Source organism: Amphiura filiformis, chromosome 17 (genome assembly GCF_039555335.1).
Source record: "Amphiura filiformis chromosome 17, Afil_fr2py, whole genome shotgun sequence".
NCBI lineage: Eukaryota > Metazoa > Echinodermata > Ophiuroidea > Amphilepidida > Amphiuridae > Amphiura > Amphiura filiformis.
The window spans coordinates 19,915,443-19,934,841 of record NC_092644.1 but is presented as its reverse complement, the minus strand read 5'-3'; the positions used below and the strand labels follow the sequence as shown (position 1 = coordinate 19,934,841).

Below are 19,399 nucleotides of genomic sequence, written 5' to 3'. Positions count from 1 at the left end.
ATGCCAAATGACATCGGCATATTCCAGGAGAGGGCGAGCATAACAAGAATGGTGATTAATTCAGTGGTGTTGAAACCAAAACGTTTTAACTTACTAAGAATATACAATCTTTTGTTGGCATTTTTGCAAATAATATTATGATTAACTTGAGTATCCCATTTGAGATCTGCCTGTAAATGTAAATACCAAGAACTTTGGCATGATGAACATACTTCAGAGAAGTGTTACCAATATTAAGGTCAGAACGTGGAGGTGGATTTATCATGTAACAGACGTGAATAGCTTGACATTTATCAGGGTTTAATTTAAGTTGGTTTTTCAAGGACCAATCCAGGAACTCATCAAGATCAGCCTGAAGACTGCCGCCCTCATTACAGTTGCGGTTCTCCGCAAAGGTAAGATCATCAACATATTTCCAGTAATGAGAGCAGCAGCCCTGAGCCGCATCATTGATGACTGCCTGGAAGGTGATAGGACCAATTTTGGTGCCCTGAGGAACACCTGCATGAAGCTGAGCATAATCGGACAAAGTTTTATTATATCTGACACATTGACGGCGGTCACTGAGAAAATTGATGACCCACGGCACTATAGCCAACAGAAAACTCAAGAAGCTTGCTGACACTGGTTGCGTAGAAGTTTCTTTATTCACAATATTGTACATTATTAAACATTAATATAATTAGCATAGAAATAAATGAATGATTGAATGAATGAATTGACAAATGCTGCTGTAAAATTCAACAAGCTGTATCAATTGCTTTGGTAACGGGTTCCTGAGAAGGTGTTATCATATCTTCTGCTCCAGTCGTCTGCATCGCAAGGGTGTGATGCTTGCTGCTTGTCTTGGTAGAACTGGACATCGTATACCCTTCTCTTTCTGTCATTCCTAATGCGCGACGTACCCTGTCCTTCCACATAACACTCACTCGCCTGTTGCAGACAAAAGACCACATTATCACGGGGCCTTGTAGTGAATTGAGCACCAGAAACACGTACTACAGTGTAGGTATTTTCGTGTAGGGTACTATGAGGCCGATAATCCAGGTTAAGCCGATCACGATAGATAACTGTATTTGAAAAGAAGGTAGTTTGTTAGAAGAAAGTCACTTAATCTGGCCTGTCCAAGACCTAATATTAAAACGACATTACAACAAAATCCAGATTTGTAAATGCTTTTTACAATCTTATAAGAAACTGCAAATGTCCGACTAATGATTTTGCTTGATCGCATCACATATGAAATTTCTATGAATAACAAAGTACAGTGCTTCAAGTAAACGGGCACGCAGTTAGCAATACTCATAGGTTAATAAATAGTATTCTATGCGTATCACTTGCTGGGAGTTAAATTGACAAAATAATGCACGCGTACTGAGACCTTGATGCGTCGAATGCACGAGCCCCACAGAATTGTCACTAACAATGGTGGAAAATACCAGCAACAGTACAGCCTCAGTGGCAGTTAAATTTGGATTTAAGCACTTCCTTTCTCTTGACCCAAAGGCTGACAGTAAAATTGTTAACTTGATTGTTGGGAGTGGCCTTCTTTTCCTTGTTCTTTGTCATCAAATCTGTTTCTCACTTCTCTTTCCATACAGGCCAGCATGCCTATATTTGGCTTTTTAGCCTGGCTTGAGCATTTTGTTTGAGCCTGGTCCCATCAAGACCCAAGCGTGACTCCATACGGAGCGACCGTTTAAACAAACAAACAAACAAACAAATACTGGTATTAATGCATCAACCCGCAAATACGCAGAGTGAGCGCCCGTGCATTATACACAATCAATGCATGATTCGCATTTTTCAAACATTTGCTTTTACCGGTTCTCGCTAGTGTATCAATTGTGTATGAATAATGAATAAACCACATGGACAGATTAGGATAGTCAGCGGATTATTGTAACATGTATGGCTATCTGTGTATAAAATGAAACAAAATGAACTTTGAAGAGGAATCGCAACCAGTTCTTATTTTATTTGCTTTTATTCAAACACGAACGATTGTGAATTAAATACTTACCCTGCACGTAGTCCTCTTTCATCTTATTGAAATTTGTACCTCCTTGCTCCAAAATAGCAGTAGCTCTCCTGGTGTGTCGCATTCCAATAATAGTATAGGTGAAAAGAACAAGGTTACCGAGCAAGAGGGCTCCCACTGGTACTCCAAAGGCCACCAGAAGAGGCATCCCTGGTTTCAGCCAACATATTGTGACAAGATCATATAAAACCTCATGTGACCATTGAAAGGTACCGTAAAATGAATGATGACAGTGATGCAGACAGCGGCTAAAGAGAGTCCCCAGCCATACACGGAATACCTAAAGAACGTTGATGAAGAGTTCATATCCCGCATACTTGCCTGAGCGCCAAACGTGTGCGCTAGATCATAGGCTAGAATATTAGTCCACGCAAAGACAGCAATCCAAGAAAATTGCATGAGTAGAGCGACTGAAAAACAGACTGGATATAACATAGTTATATCTGATCCAAAAAGTAACAATATCTGAGCAAAGATCATTGCTAGCGATAAGCTGAGAATTGTCTTTCCAGGAACATTACGTAATTCTGAAAATATCGAATAGGTCAAAATAGTGATGAAAAGAGCAGCAATAGAAAGTGAGCAACCGAGAATATTAATAATGGTTTGCGTGTTGGAGTACTGAAAGTAATTCGTCTGATATTCGTCAATAAAGCTGCACACCTGAACAGTATTGTTTTCAAGAACTATCACTGCTTCACTATGTATCCGATGGCCACTAGCGATATGTAAAAGTAAATCTTGCTTTTCTCCGATCCATTCATATTCCATAGACTTCAGTGTGATGTAAGCGCAGGGTAACGGTGTCTCGCACAGGAAAGCTTCTCGTGTCTGGCTATAATTGGCGTGAACAATAACCATCTGCGGAACAGAGCTGGATGACAATTGAACGGAACCTTTGTCGGTTGTCCAGATAACCACGTCGGTGTCATTAACATTATGCATGGATATCTTTGAAGCGGAGTGTGTAGTCAATTGTTGGCGATCACCACTGCAATCCCATTCCAACATGGATGTGTTTTCAAAGTTGCTTACTTTCATGAAGCTGATGATGGCTCAGTGGCGTAACTCCTATGGGCTCTGGGGGGCGTGCCCCCGGGCACCCGGGCTAAGGGGCACCCAAGCCTGGATAGCCTTTGACACGATAGTACTTTGTTATAGGAAAGAAGTGGAAACCTTTACCCACCATGCATTGAATTACTCTTCATTTGGGTGCCCCTTCAACACAAAATTTTTCGCGCGCATAGCAACATATAAATTATATCAAATATTCATTTTAAAGACCTAAATTCAACTTGATTCAATACCAAATTAGTGGTATTTATGCACATTTTCGCGCGCCCGCATGCAATTGTTTTAGGAAGAGGGGGGTATTTTGTATTCTTGCCCCTGGGCGCCATATGCTACGTCACTGCAGCTAGTGACGAGTATCCAAAGTAGACATTAGAGAATATCAATATGAAAACATTTTGTTTTATTAACATGAACTGCATTGAAACATGATATAAATTTAATCTGAAACACTTCGTTAAAGTTATTCGGTAGGTCTATGGCTTAATACTAAAATTGATTAGCTCTGCACCATGTTGGTCAGGGGCACCCGAACTACTTTCGCCCCCGGGCACCCTGACCCAACGTTACGCCACTGTGATGGCTGCTGTTTGGTCAGCACCAATGCATTGGTTTAGAATGCCTTCAGACAACTGACGTATGGCTTCGTCAAAAGAGTTTTTAACAAGGGAACCTGTTGCCTCCAATGTTATACCAGTGGCATCTGCTTCATGGAGACAATTTTCAGTTATACTCAAACTTGGTAATGGCGGAGCTTCCGCTTGTGTTGACGCGACTTGAATTTCATCTGACTTTACTCCTATACGTTGAATAACATTACTCACAATATCCTTCACATCTGACAATGTGGAATTTACTTCAGCATACACCTGGAATTGAAATCGTACAAACGTAGAATTTTTCCAGCTACTACCATCATCATATTCCACGTCACACATTTTCTGGGCATGTAATTTCGCGACAAATCCCAAGATATGGATCAAAAATCTCATACTCGGCTGCACACTCGATTTCAGGGTTGAACTGGAATAAGATGTCGAAAAGGTTTTTTCCAATTACGACGAGTTTATCGGGCTCCTTTGAGCATCCAAGGTTGTATTTCATATCTGCCAAGTTACAAACAGGGCAGTGAGGGTTCTTGTAGTATATATTCCTAACACTGATGGTTGCCATATAGCTCGTACACGCTTCCACGAGAGAAGAATTTGTACCGTTGGGACACGTATCATGTCGTGAGAACATCGTCGCGGAAAGGGCAAAAGTGGACGATAGGACGTACTGGAAAACGTACGATATTTACATGTCATCAGCATAGAACTAATTAGCTGGCTACGAAGTTGCTTTTCAGTCTGCGGATCTCTAATGCACCGAAACTCCAAGTCCCATACCTGACCAGATGTATCGTTGTATTCCCAGCATATGGCACAAAACCTGTTCCTATAATGCACATTATTCACCAATACGGGGATAAAAGAAATGGGGTCATCTGGACAGGACTTCGCGCAAGCTTCTTTGAGATAAAGACTGGAATCGTCAGGACATCTGTTGATAAGGAAATAGGAACTTGAATACTCAGTTGGAGCGATACACTGTTCGTAGTGCGCGAGCGATCCCCATGACATGACCAGATCTTGATAAGCGTCTGAGTTGATCGTGTTGGTAATTCGACGGCTTCCGGTTTTGGTTTGGTTGACGCCAGGTTGCAGCCGACAGTAGATGGCATAATCGATGCAGCAGAAGGCTATTATAAAAACACAATCAGAGATCAAAATAAATACATGCAATGTTCACGGTAAAGCAGGTTGGCAACAATTCAAGACATTACGGTTCCTCGTAGCAGGAAGGAAGCCATAAAAGAGGGGCACCGTGTTTTACCTGAAAATTTCAACATACATTGTAATTACTGATTTTACTGATTTAAGAACGTACCCAGTGACATGTAAAACTACTAGCATTGTACATTATAATATTGACAAATATCAAGAAACAATCATTATTCTGTCGATTACATGAAATTCTGATTATTTTGACAATTATTGATCTTCACCAATAATTTTCTTCAGAATCTTTGGAGCGATTACTGTAGATTATTGCAGTAACTGTAAACATAACCATTTGCCCGCTGTAACATAGTAGTAGCCTGCCTGCCTTTGATATATCCACATTGATTTTACTATACAATTTTTCACCTTGATGTGGCAGTGACGTCAGTGCGCATCTAATTGGGTATAGCTTCAAATCGCTAGCTCAAGGTGCTAGCGTTATTGCACACATTAACTCTCTTCAGGCGGGTGTCGACTGAAGACGACATATTTCAAAATATTTTTAAAAATTCAAAAATTTCATAATTGTACATTTTCATGACCATATTTGGAACCAGCATGAAAATTGCATTAAAATGAGTACAAACAAGCCTAGTATTGGTTCAGTAGTTCTTAAGATAGCTCTTGATATTTTGAGAAAATATTTCAAAACTTGGAACTTTTTCCGTTGATGAAGCGCATGGCTAGCACGCAGAGCATTATTATCACTTACTCATTTTGGCCACACCTGGCTCGACATGAATGAGATAATGACTCAAAAATGGCTGCGATAGGCTCAGACTCATACAGACACAATTCCACTTCTACATCAGCCCAGTTAAAGGCCCATTCAGTGATTTGCTCATCCGGACGATCGTAAAAATCATCAAAATTCAGATTTTGGTACCTTTGTAATTGGCATAGATGTGCTAACATAGCCTGCTAGTGGTTCGGTCGAAAGCCGTGTATTTTAGACAAAATAAAGCATTTGCATGATTCTGGACTTTTGATACTGACAGTACAAAAAGTCCGACTCGAGATCGAAAGAGGCTCACTCTCCACGTACCAACACGCGTTGCGTATTGTTTCTACTACTTATTACATCAGTAGCTACTATTTTAAACAAAATACACAATTTTAACTGTTTTTCATATTTGAATTGACCGTTAGTTTGCCTCGGTGACCTAACTGACCTTTAATTGCTTATTTTGTTTTCTACTACAAAAATTAAACGTCTATTTTAAATCAATTTAGACTCTACTTCCCCGTGTTAGAAACACTGGACTAGGAAGTTTTTTCTTTCGATTGGTGGCGCACTGCACGAAAATCTCGATTTTCTCGAGTCGATCTGAGTTGAAGTAGAAAACCTTTCTAAAACTTCTGTTTTTGACTAATTTGTCGATGTATTCAGGGAAAAGTGGTTTAATGAAATTCTGTAGACTTATTCTTTATTTCTAAGCAACTCTGACAAATTTCCATTTTTTTAATGTTCCTGTGAAATCACTGAAAGGGCCTTTAAGTACTATTTTCTTAAAAAACAGCGTCGTTTCTGAAATGTCTGAAAAAGGTGATTGATGTTGAAACAATGGAACAAATTTGAATAAATGTATGACATAACACTGCTAGGTTACATATGATTTGGATGTAATAATAATATAAATAATAATTATAATAATAATAATAATAATAATAATAATAATAATAATAATAATAATAATAATAATAATAATAATAATAACAACTTAATCTACACATGAACAACAATCAAAAGGTGAACAAATATATGGTGATGCACATCATTAAAATGCTTCTATCATTGAATGAGTTTTTATGTACTTAATTTAATGTGGGTTGGCAGAGTATTCCAGAGACGTGGTAAAGCAATTGAAAAAGCCCTGCCCCATGCATGTTTTTAACTCGGTTCGCAGAGAAGTGATTTGTCACTGGAACGGAGCATACGAGGAGGGTTATATGGTTTGAGGAGACATTTGATATATTCTGGCGCAAGATCATTAAGTGATTTAAAAACAATGAGCAACAGTTTGTACGCGATTCTGTAACCAACCGGCAGCCAATGTAACTCTCTTAAAACTGGAGTGATGTGAGATCTCTTTCTAGTTAAAGTGACCAAGCGCGCAGCAGTATTCTGAATACGCTGAAGACGTGCAATAGGATCTTGAGGAAAGCAAACAAGAGAGAGTTGCCCATATCAAGCCGGGAGGTTACAAAACTGTGAACAATTTGTTCAGTAGCATGTACTTTCTTATTCTACCAATGTTTCTGATATGAAATGAAGCTGAACGTTCACAAACACTTGTTAGGGTGGGGGCCTGATGCAAAAAGGGGTGCCCTGAAAATGTTTGATCCTCCTAAGGGGGGGGGGGGGTCCTGAAAAAATGACCACAAATTTTCTTGGAAAAATTGAGTTTATATGCTTTTCTATGGGGTTGACCCAAAATAATATTTTCATGTCAAAAAAAAAGGGGGGGGGCTGAAAGTTTTGAGGTCTGTAAAGGGGGGGCGAAAATTTTTCGCGATGAAATTTTTTGCATCAGCCCCCCCCCCACAAATGTTTGTGAACGGTCCCTTAGCTACGAAGCTTCTTTGTCGCAGTATCCCGGGGCACTTGCCTGGCAGCTAATTTGCATGGGCCGTTGTGCGATTTTGGGTTAGTGTAACAAAAATGGAAAGGACATAATTATTCCTTTCTAAGAACTAGGAAATTTTATACATGTTTCATGACAATCTAGCATGCATTGAACAAACTCGTTACTTATTATTACTTTGATAAGTTAATTTAATCATAATGTGTACAAATTTAAATATTGTTTTATTAATAACACTCATAAATGCTTGAAAAACTTACAACGTATTACTGTTATACAGACCGTAGTGCTCTGTTTTCCCTAACCATGTACCATAATATCGAATTGTAAATGCATTTTAACTTCGTTCCGTTATTCTACATGTACGCCGAGTATGTTGTGATCCTTTCCATAGTGTTCCTATATTCTGTATTGTATATCTTTTGTTTAGCTCACTACCCAGAGACCGTTATCTTCACCTATTGTTTTGATAATGTCCTCGCCACCAACATTACTCTTAGTCCTGGCCCTGTCCTACAGACCAGTGTTGTAGTCAAGACCTCTATGTCCGAGACCGAGACCGAGACCGAGACCGAGACCTGCCCATCCGAGACCGAGACCGAGACCGAGACCAAACCTTCCGAGACCAAGACCATCCCTTCCGAGACCGAGACCTCTAAGTTCCGAGACCGAGACCGAGACCGAGACCTTTGTTTAATCATGAACTGATATCGGAAGCTCGCATCTGATCCTGAACATGACCACTTTATTGGTCCATTTATTGTTAACTCATCATATATGTTATTATCATATGATTTCTGTATCTTTATTCTTAACAATTATGTTTACTCTTTATGAAACTCAACTTCCACGTAAGAATTCCGCTGTTGCATCAGCCCCAGACATTCTCTGATTCAATCTGCCATTTTACATATAGGCCTATACTGCATTATTTTGCTATTTTACATATAATATAATTAAATGTAAAATGGGGCCTATACTGCATTATTTTGCCATTTTACATATAATATAATTATGCAAAATGGCAAAATAATGCAATATAGGCCTATTAACTCTCACTAATTAATTAAAAAACAGGAAATGATAATATTATTATTTTAGGGCAAACATGTTTTTGCCAATTTTACGCATGATTACTCTCTCATAATTTAAACTATTTGTATTTAATATGCAGTCAAAAATTTAAAAAATTGGCAGTAGGCCTATGAACATGAACAGTAGGGCCTACATATTCAAGTTGAGTGTATTTCAATACAATGTTTATTTTCAACATTCAATGAAATTTTGGTACAAAATAAGTTATAAAGAACAACAGAAAATTATATTTTTTCTTCAGGTCTCGACAGGTCTCGAACTTAAAATCATCCGAGACCGAAACTTTTGATGTCCGAGACCGAGACCGAGACCAGACCGAGACCGAGACCTTGACATCCGAGACCCGAGACCTGCAAAATCAGGTCTCGAGATGGTCTCGAGACCGAGACCTGGTCTCGAGACCTACAACACTGCTACAGACCCGTATACATTTTTTCAAGAAGAAAGTTTGAATGTTGATTCTAGTAGGGTATGTATAGGTCTTTCAAATTCTACTAGGTGGAAAATTCCAAACCCGGGCAAACTCTGTATATGGCCGTTTTTCAAAATGGCCGCCAAAATGTACTTATGAACCAGGAATAATGACAATAACTCTGAAACTATTTGACCTAGAGGGGTGATTGAGGTGTCTATCCCCACTAAATCAAGACTGTCTGATTGAATGAAGGGGGTTTCATGGTTGTCCGAGGTCTAGGACACCTGAAATCCAAGATGGCCGCCCGCGTAGCAACCATAATCATCATATTCGCCAGATGAAATGACAATAATTCGGAATCTGCTTGACCTACAAGGGTCATTAAGGTGTCTATCCCCACTAAATCAAGGCTTTCTGATTGAATAAAGGGGGTTTCATGGTTGTCCTAGGTCTAGGACACCTGAAAACCAAGATGGCCGCCCATAGCAACCAGATAATCATCATATTAGCCAGATGAAATGACAATAATTCGGAATCTGCTTGACCTGCAAGGGCCATTTAGGTCTCTATCCCTATGAAATCAAGACCTGAACATTTTACTACACTCATCCATACAGTTCCAGATCCTTCTTCAAAATACGCATTGCGAAGGGCTACTGGAGATCCGTGTGGAAGTCCAAGTTGTCGACATAATACCTTTGCATCATTTGCATCCCACCAGTAGTCACCGCACACTGAACCCCAGATGTTGTTCAGAAGAATCTCAACTCGACCCTCATTTGAACTTTCGCCTCCGACAAGTCGAAATTGCGCTGGCCCTGCAAATCAGATATAATTAACAACAACAACAACAACAACAACAACAACAACAACAACAACAACAACAACAACAACAACAACAACAACAACAACATCAACAACATAGAATAAAATATATCAATAAAAAGATTTTTACTCGTTTAAGACATCCAGTTAAAGCGATAGTAGATTCCTATTTGGTTTTTACAAACTGATCACATTGTCCAATTATTTTTCCAAACAAAATGATGTAAAACAATGCGTATATTACGAGCGGAGCTTCACGTATTTTGTAGCCTGAGGTTTCCAGTGGTATACAAATCTCAACTTTTTTTGAGGAAATGAGGATGATGCTGTGGATCACGTAGCGATATGCACACAGTTTATACGTCAATGATTCAATGATTTGATAAGACGTGTCACTCGACCAGCAAACACGAAATGGAGATCTCCGGATTTCAAATGGTATTTTAGTACACCATTGGGCATTACAAACAGCCGAAAACAAAAGAACCCCGTTTTGTTTGGTGTTTTTCTAAAATCTTAAAATATATTATATACAATTTTTCATGAATGTTTACTTTTACAAATTAGCGTTACTGTCAACGTTAATACAGAGGAATTTCATAATTCAGTTCAGTTCAGTTTGAAATTGACCTACTATCAGTGCAAATGACGCCAGCGTCTTGGTGATTTTCAAAATTATTAACTCCCCATCCACGATGTTGGCATTCTTGTAGACCGAATTCAGATCCGGAACAACCAACACCATCCATCCATATAACACCAGATCCTACTCCATAGTGGGCATTCCCAAGGGCTACTGGAGAACCGTATGGAAGTCCAAGTTGGTGACATAGTACCTTTGCACCCATAGTGGGTAGGAGAACATGAAAACTAATATGAGATACTGTATTAGGATCACATATTAAGTATCATGTGAGAGTATACTCTTGTACTCCAGAAGACAGGGTCACATATTAAATATTTGACACCATAGAATATAAAAACTAGTAATTTGATAAGTTAAAATAAGATTTTTAACGGAATAAATCTAAATAATATGATTATGCAGTTTATTCCGTTAAATATTTACCCCATAATTTCCCTCATTCTTCAGGCCCTGCCCTCTATCGGGTGCTAATTTAAAGTTTAAGCTTGATTGCTATTGTTTCTTTGTAAGCCTGCGGCGCAACCTTGAACAATATTGTCTCTTTGTAAGCCTGCGGCGCAACCTTGAACAATATTGTCCTTGAGATAACGGTGCATCTCGAAACCTGTGTATGCGGTGTGTGCTTACGTGTGCGATAAAAATCAAACAAGGGTCCCTGCCATGGTACCCCTTCTTAGCTATACTATATAGTAGTTGTAGCATCTTGGTTAATTTCTTTTGAAATAGTGCGAAATTTCAAGTAGCGGGACAATGGAAATTACAAGGTTCAATTCCAACCAATTGGTGACAATATAGTACTGTGTTGTTCTTATTACATTTTAATAGGCTGGGGATGTCTGGAAGGGGCTGTGCACGTACGTACTGATAGGTGGAGGTAGGTTGAGATGGGGGGGATGAGTGTGAGGGTGTTTGGGACGGGTGTGTATGTATGTGATTCCTTGGTACATACCATCAGTGCAAATTACACCCGCGTCTTCTTGATGACTACCACAGTTAATACTGACATCCCATCCAAGATGAACGCACTTGACTAAACTGGCTTCAGATCCCGTACAGCTTACATCATCCATCCATATAAAACCAGATCCTTCTCCAAAGTGTGCATTCCCAAGGGCTACTGGAGAACCGTATGGAAGTCCAAGTTGGCGACATAGTACCTTCGTATCATTTGTTTCCCACAAGTCATCACAGACTGTGCCCCAGATGCTTCCAAGAAGTATTTCAACGCGACCCTCAGTGGAATTGCTGCCACCGACTAGACGAAATTTAGATGGACCTGAAAACCATAAAGACTTAATTTTAGGGGGCATGTAACTTGATCTGACATGTGTGTCTGAATGCAATCCTAGTTCAAGTTAGATTTTTCTCTAAAAGCGATTGAGGAACGAGCTGCAACAGTACTGGGGAGAAGTGAACTGGTACCAACAAGCGCAAAACAGAGACACATAGAGACATCGCTGAGGCCTTCATCCTGCAGTAAGTTGATTGATAATGGTTGTAAAAGTAATTTGATCATTTACGCCCCTCAAGCGATCGCACACTGTACACACATACCTCTAGTGTAGGTAGGGGTGTTTGTGTGGCTTTGTACGGTGAGTTGTTGGTGCGGAGTACGTAGTGTGTGTATGTGCGTCATTTCTCCGGCCTCTTTGGTTATGTTGGTACATACATACCATTAGTGCAGATGACCCCAGCATCTTCTTGATGTCCACCACAATAACTGACACCCCATCCAAGATGGGTGCACTTGTCTAAACTGGTTTCAGATCCCCTACAGTCTACATTATCTGTCCATATTTGTCCAGATCCTTCTCCAAAGTATGCATTCCCAAGTGCTACTGGAGAACCGTGTGGAAGTCCAAGTTGGCGATCACCTGCGCATCATTTGTATCCCAACGGTTATGACAAACTGTACCCCAGATGCTTCCAAGAAGTAGCTCAACCCTCCGTAGAACTATTGCCACCAACAAGACGAAATTGAGATGGCCCTTCAAAGCACAGGATGAAAAAACAAAAAAGAAAATTAATTTTGTTTATATTGTGATGTGTGCTAGTGCTTGGATTTGTTTTGTTTCATGCTCGTAAAATATTTTTACAAACGTGTACAAAGTTGCCCAAACTTTTCAGTTTTCAGAATCCCTGCCATACCAAATCGTCGATATTACCATATGTTCACAAAATAATAGCAGTGTGAAGCCATTATTAACTCTCTAGCCCTGAACCTACAGCCTTAGCCATAAACGTAAGCACTATCGTAAACCTAAACCTAAAACATGACCATGATCTTATCCATGAGTTTCGTATACTTATAACGGCGAAACAAATATCCTCTGAAGATCATTGAGGTACGTGGGTTCGGAAACTTGAGCGTTTAAAGTAACAAAGTTAAGGCAGGTTAAATGACATAGAACTTTGACACCATAAAATACGGAATAAAAAGTAAAACCCTTTTCCTCAGATGAGAAAAGGGAAGGGCATATGAAATAGAAGATCTCAAAACATACTTACTAATAGTAAATTCTATTATTTACAACCATTATGAATAATTCGACCTCTACCTCATTTGATTTGACACAATTTACCTGTCCATATAATGCAAATTATCCATTTATTATATAGCCTAATAAATACCATCAGTGCAAATTACACCAACGTCTTGGTGATGTCCACAGCGATGATCACCCCAGTTACTATGGGAGCATTCAAGCAGACTGACTTCGGATCCAGAACAGTCTAAATTATCCATCCATATAACACCAGATCCTTCTCCAAAGTACGCATTCCTAAGGGCTACCGGAGAACCGTATGGAAGTCCAAGTTGGCGACATATCACCAGCGCATCATTTGCATCCCAACGGTTATGACAAACAGTACCCCAGATGTTTCCCAGAAGTAGCTCAACTCGTCCCTCAGTAGAACTTCCAACTAGTCGAAATCTAACTGGCGCTGGAGATTAGATTAAACGTTTGTAAAACAATTATAGGTAAATAAACGTGTATCACTTGTTGTGAATGAAATTATACAGTGCACGCGTGATGAGTTGTTGATGCGTCTAATATTATTCATACACTCTTAGATAGCAATCAGAGCAAGCGTTAGAAAAATCCAAATCATGCATTGATTTTGTATATATGCATGGGCGTGCACTCCGCGTACTACGCGCATTGCTTTTGGACGCGTTCATTTTTCTTACGGGTTGATGCATTTATATTTTGCTTGTATTTTCCAACACTTTTAATGATAATTTTGTTATAAAAACAGCAAAAATCACTTTTTTCCTCTTGTATGAAATATTTTAATGAAAGCGTATTAGTTGTTGCTCGAGAAATTAGACAAAATAATGCACATGCGCTGATGTTGATGCGTGTAATGCACTCCCTTCTTCGGGGCTCGTGCATTAGACGCATCAACATCAGCGCGCGTGCATTATTTTTGAATATGTAACCTGTAAGCAGAAATAAACAAATAAGCAAGAACAACTGAAAATGAATTTAATGTATTTATAAAAAGATTTGTTGAGTTTTTGGGACAATAGTGACCTCTGTTTTACGCCTCTTTCAACTCTGAACCATTCTGCATCTCATCTGCTTGTTCACACAGCCTGGTTCTAGTAGAGTTAGGCAATTAGGTCAATTTAATACATCAGGGAAACCCCGGCATTTCTATCATTTTCCATTAATGAAACACAGTGGCACTCTATGTTCCCGACACCTTTCAAAGACGGGTGCTCGTTATCTGATCACTGACATTTCTTTCAGCACAGAAACCTGTCCACTGCTCTCTTGGAATATCATCAATGCCATGTGATTTTCACTGTCTAGAGGAGGGACTCTCTTTTATTCTTTGCTGACTTTTCTCCAAACAATATTAGACCAAATGGACATTAGACTATATGATTATTAGACTACATGGTAATTAGCCTTTCTGGTTATAGATCAATTGTATATAGACTCAATTGGTATTAGACGAAACGGTATTAGACCAAATGCAATAGACCCTTGAGACTTTTGCTCGTACATTTCTGAAACCGTATTCCACCAATCTTGATTTTATGTTGTCACTTTCTGCAATTCTTACAGCATTCCTGTTGTTTATGCCACAATATCTAGATAAGGACTTGTGTGTAAGTACTCTAACCACATTCTTTGAGTCGTTTCGTGATCTTACCATCTTTTCACATTATATGCAAATTTATACTAATTTATGAACTTTTGTATATTGAACATGTTAAGTTACACATTATCATCATACCATCAGTGCAAATGACACTAGCGTCTTGGTGATGGTCACAATAATTGATTCCCCATCCAAGGTGATAGCATTCCTGTAGACTGATTTCTGTTCCGGAACACCCTACACCATCCATCCATATAACACCAGATCCATCTCCAAAGTATGCATTCCCAAGGGCTACTGGAGAACCGTATGGAAGTCCAAGTTGGCGACATAGTACCTTCGCATCATTTGATTCCCATAAGTCATCGCACACTGTACCCCAAATGCTTCCAATAAGTAGCTCAACTCGACCCTCAGTAGAATTGCTACCGCCGACAAGGCGAACTTGAGATGGCCCTGAAAACCATAAAGACATAAAAGATTACTATCTCCACCTAAACTCAGAGTTCAACTAATGCAACGTCTGCGTGGGGGTCTCCCGGTATGTGTGGAGTGTGTGTGGAGAGGGGAGGGGGTATAATAGGGGGTGTTTTGGAGGAAGGTATGTGTGGGTTTGCATACGGATATTATATATCTTGTAGTAACGTCCTCACGAGGAAATACTATGTTCTATTTATGCTATGAAATGCAACTAGTTTTATGCAAATTAAGTCCCTCTCCCTTCAGAAAAGAGGATGAGCGTGCTATTCCGTAAAATTTATGCTACGAACTGCAACTAGTTTTATGCAAATTAAGTCCCTCTCCTTTCACAGAAAGAGGATGAGCGTGCTATTCCATGAAATTTATGCTACGAAATGCAACTAGTTTTATGCAGATTAAGTCCCTCTCCCTTTAGAGAAAGAAGATGAGCGCGATATTCCGTGAAAATGAATATGTTTATCTACAATATTTTATACAGTGTATATTGAACATGTTGAATACAAATGATCAATATACCGTCAGTGCATATGACACCAGCGTCTTCGTGATGTTCACAATTATTGAATCCCCATCCACGATGTTGGCATTCCTGTAGATTGAGTTCAGATCCAGAACAGCCAACATCATCCAACCAAATAACACCAGATCCTTCTCCAAAGTGTGCATTCCTAAGGGCTACTGGAGAACCGTGTGGGAGTCCAAGTTGGCGACATAGTACCTTCGCATCAATTGTTTCCCACAAGTCATCGCACACTGTACCCCAGATGCTTCCAATAAGTAGTTCAACGCGACCCTCAGTGGAATTACTGCCACCGACTAGGCGAAATTGAGATGGACCTGAAAGCCATAAAGACGTAACTTTGATCAAATTTTCACAAATATCAAACTGTGTACTGTATAGGAATGTTAGGACGCCCTCTTCCGAATAATTTTTTTTAAGTAGCTCTACCCTGCAGCTGTCAATCACCTTGCATAAACACGAATCCAGTTTCGGGGAGTAAAGGATTTCGTTTTATTTATGCTGTCTGCTTTTATGTCAGCATTCGTATGTAAGGTCTAGCGCAAACACTTTCTAGCTCTTACACAAGGTCCCGCTGTTATTTACACTATCCTCATCAGTTTTGCGATTCACGGACTGTCGTCTCTCATATCATAGTACTCATGTATGGGGCTTGTTGGTAAGTGGGGGTGGGGCCTGAACCATGACATCCCGCTACCTCTAAGGACCGCTATCTCTAAGGTTCGCTATCACTAACGTGTAAAGTCTATGGAGATCAGAATCCCGCTATCTCTAATAGAGAAAAGGGTTCGCTATACCTAAAGAAAGGTCCGCTACTTCTAAGGTTCGATATCGCTAATTTAGAATAAGGTTCGCTAGTTCTAAGGTTCGATATCACTAATTTTAAATAAGGTTCGCTATCACTAATTTAAAATAATGTCCGCTATCACTAATTTTGAATAAGGTCCGCTATCACTAATTTATTGAAGGTTCGCTATCTCTTTTTGGCAAAATCGGAGCACTTTGTTGTTTTCGACCCCTATAGAAGCAAAAACGTGACATTGGACCTTTTTGATTATAACTCAAGAACAATACGTCCTAGATAGGTCAAACTATACATTTTCTGAATCCTTGTGACTAGGGGGATACATTGGAATGGTTTTTAACACAATTTGAGCAAGTTCAAAATTTTGACCCTATGCAAAGTTCGATGACCTTTTACCCCCCTTGGGGCCAGTTTATATTTTTGGGAACATCCTGATTATGTTTTGGGGTCATCTCAGGAACCTAAAAAAGTTGATTTGGTTTGGTCCTGTGGGGGGTGCACAGAAAGTGGTCCTAGCTCCCCGAGTAAATGCTCGACAGTTCAAGTTCAGCGGAACATCTGTCGATTGCCAGTCTTAAAAGGGCATTTCGTGATCCACAGCCTCATCCCCCCACTTTTCTCAAAAAAAGTTGAGATTTTTACATCACTGGAAACCTCTGGCTACATAACGTTTATGTACAAAATATTTCTTGCAGATTAATTCGTTAAGCAAAGATATCGTGAAATTTGAATTTCGTTCTGGTGCACCAGAACGAAATTACAACATATTGTCTATGGAGCAGCGCAATACACATAATCATGCATAACTCGCGAACGCAAAATCGGCATCAACTGAAATTTTGGGAATAGGTTTTTTTCGTGGATATCTAATGAAAAATTACATAAATAGAGGATGCTAGGATCACGAAATACTCCTTTAAGGTAGCTAAATCGGCTACGGTGTCCAGCACAGAACAGCACAAGTTTTAATTTGTTCTAAAAAATCGTGTTTTTTTTTGACAACTTATCACAAAATTAAACAATACGCACAACTGTGTGGCAGTGACACAACAAAATCGCAAAATTAAGCAAAATAATATGTAGAGATATTCTAAACCTTAAAACGACTTATTAAGAACCCGATATGGGTTGTGGTAACAGCTAATCACGTGACGAGATCGCAATATTCATTAAACAAATTGCGTGTCACTAGCGCCTACTTTATTGTAGACTATCATCCATTTACGTCTATGATTTCATTAATATTAGCGTATTCCGAAGAGATGTTATTTCAACTCCTTTCTTTGTCTACATGCTCATTTTTCCGGACAGAGTTCGTTAATCTCGATAGGCTTCTACGTGCATAGAATAACCTTTGAGTATGTTGGGTATGAGATTATTCTGGTTCATAGTGACATGAATCAATCAACAACTCAGGCTGCGAGTAGCATGATCGAGCCGGCAACTTGTGAAACCGCCCGGCCGTATGGCATTTCCCATATAAGCTCATATACTCGGTTAGTTTTGTGGGGTTCATTATCGAACCCCGACGGTTTTAGCTTGTATTTATATTATTTATTAACATAAACGATGGAAATTTACTGAATTTAGAGAATGCACGGCGACCACCACCTGCAAAAACTGGCATAGAAAATATAATAAATGAAAGCTAAAGTCGTCTGCTTTTAAAATATAGCGCGACATAATCGTAAACCTGTATTTTATAGACGAGTTGGTTTTTTGTTCGTGCGTGCGAATTCACCATATGGTGATGAAGATTGATTGGTCTGGCTTGGTTCAATTTACATGCAGCGAAAAATGCAAGACTTTCAAAAGTTCATGTTAAAAGTCGGTCAAGAGGCAGTCAACAAAATTTTTTTTTTTAAATGGGTACATTACGTTACATATTACGTTGACAGTGCCTTAAAATCGAAGGAGAAAGACCTGTGAAAAAAATAAAATCACAGGTCATATATATTCTTTATCCTAATCTTGCACCAATTTTAACCAGTCAATAGCTCAATAGGGCTTGGCAGTGGCATAGCGTCATAGGGGCACGTGCCCCAATCGATTAAAAAATTTAGAAAATCCAACACGAAAATAGCCGAAAAAAGCAATTGGATGACTTACGCTACGCCACTGGGTTTTGGTGCTGTTGTGCTATTGTATGGTTAAAACAGGTGAAAGATTAGGATGACGAATATTGAGCTAAGATTTTGTTTTTGTTTTCACAGTCTTTCGGCTTCGATTTTTAAGGCACTATCAACGTAATTAAAAGTAACAACTTTATATAGCTGGGATCTCAATTTAATCTGTTGAAATAAGGATTAAAATAAGTTCATTTTCGCAGGCCGAGCCATTTGGTTTTTTGAGCAATTGTACCCTTTTACCCTTTTTTTAATCAAGAAATGCAGAAAAACTTATATTTTCAAGTAAAAAAAAATCAAAGACAAAATTTGTCTCGTCCAAATGCTTTAGCCTGATGAGAACTATAATGTATTTGATACTGGAACATTACCTAATGATGAAAGACGTAAAGCGACTTTATTCATTAATCAATATGACTGTTAAAACACTAAGGGGCTGCGTAATAAGCATGGATGTAAAATTCCTAAACGGCGTGCCATAAAATGCTTGCCCCCCCTCCTCGGCCTGCCAAAAATCGCTTGGCCCCTCTCTCGGCCTGCCAAAAATCTTTGCACCCCCTAATTTTGGAATCCCAATGAATGATATTTGTAACAATTTTAATCTTCATCAATTACAGATGAGTGACTGAAAATACTTCAACGTCGTTCGTTGTTAGATTATATTATGTTTCATGTGATCATTCTATTGCTAATGTTGGTAAAACTAAGAAATATTTTGAAATATTTTAATTTTTTGAAATGGGTGTCTGTATTTTAGATAGAAAGTCTTATGTTATGAATAATAGGCTTCTCACTGATCGTATTTCTATGAACCAAGGTATATTTCAAGGTTGCTCAAGTACCTTTTCTTT

The 19,399-nt window shown here is 39.1% G+C and overlaps 1 protein-coding gene across 1 annotated transcript; it reads right to left on the bottom strand.

Moving 5' to 3' along the window:
* Positions 1-9,588: 9,588 nt before the first annotated feature.
* Positions 9,589-17,811, bottom strand: LOC140137046 (scavenger receptor cysteine-rich domain-containing protein DMBT1-like). The gene is made up of 7 exons (XM_072158704.1): positions 17,775-17,811; positions 15,614-15,934; positions 14,753-15,073; positions 13,133-13,447; positions 12,175-12,375; positions 11,451-11,777; positions 9,589-9,848 (listed from the first exon to the last, which is right to left on the bottom strand). Exons 1-7 carry the CDS (start codon positions 17,809-17,811, stop codon positions 9,589-9,591), a joined length of 1,782 nt encoding a protein of 593 aa, XP_072014805.1.
* Positions 17,812-19,399: the final 1,588 nt, after the last annotated feature.

Excerpts from the sequence above, each read along its gene's own strand:
- LOC140137046 (XM_072158704.1), bottom strand. The coding sequence starts at position 17,811 with ATGAACCAGAATAATCTCATACCCAACATACTCAAAG. Across the intron at positions 13,448-14,752 it reads TAGTGTCATTTGCACTGATG|CGCCAGTTAGATTTCGACTA; the intron begins GTATGATGATAA and ends TCTAATCTCCAG. Across the intron at positions 11,778-12,174 it reads TGGGGTCATCTGCACTAATG|GTCCATCTAAATTTCGTCTA; the intron begins GTATGTATGTAC and ends TATGGTTTTCAG.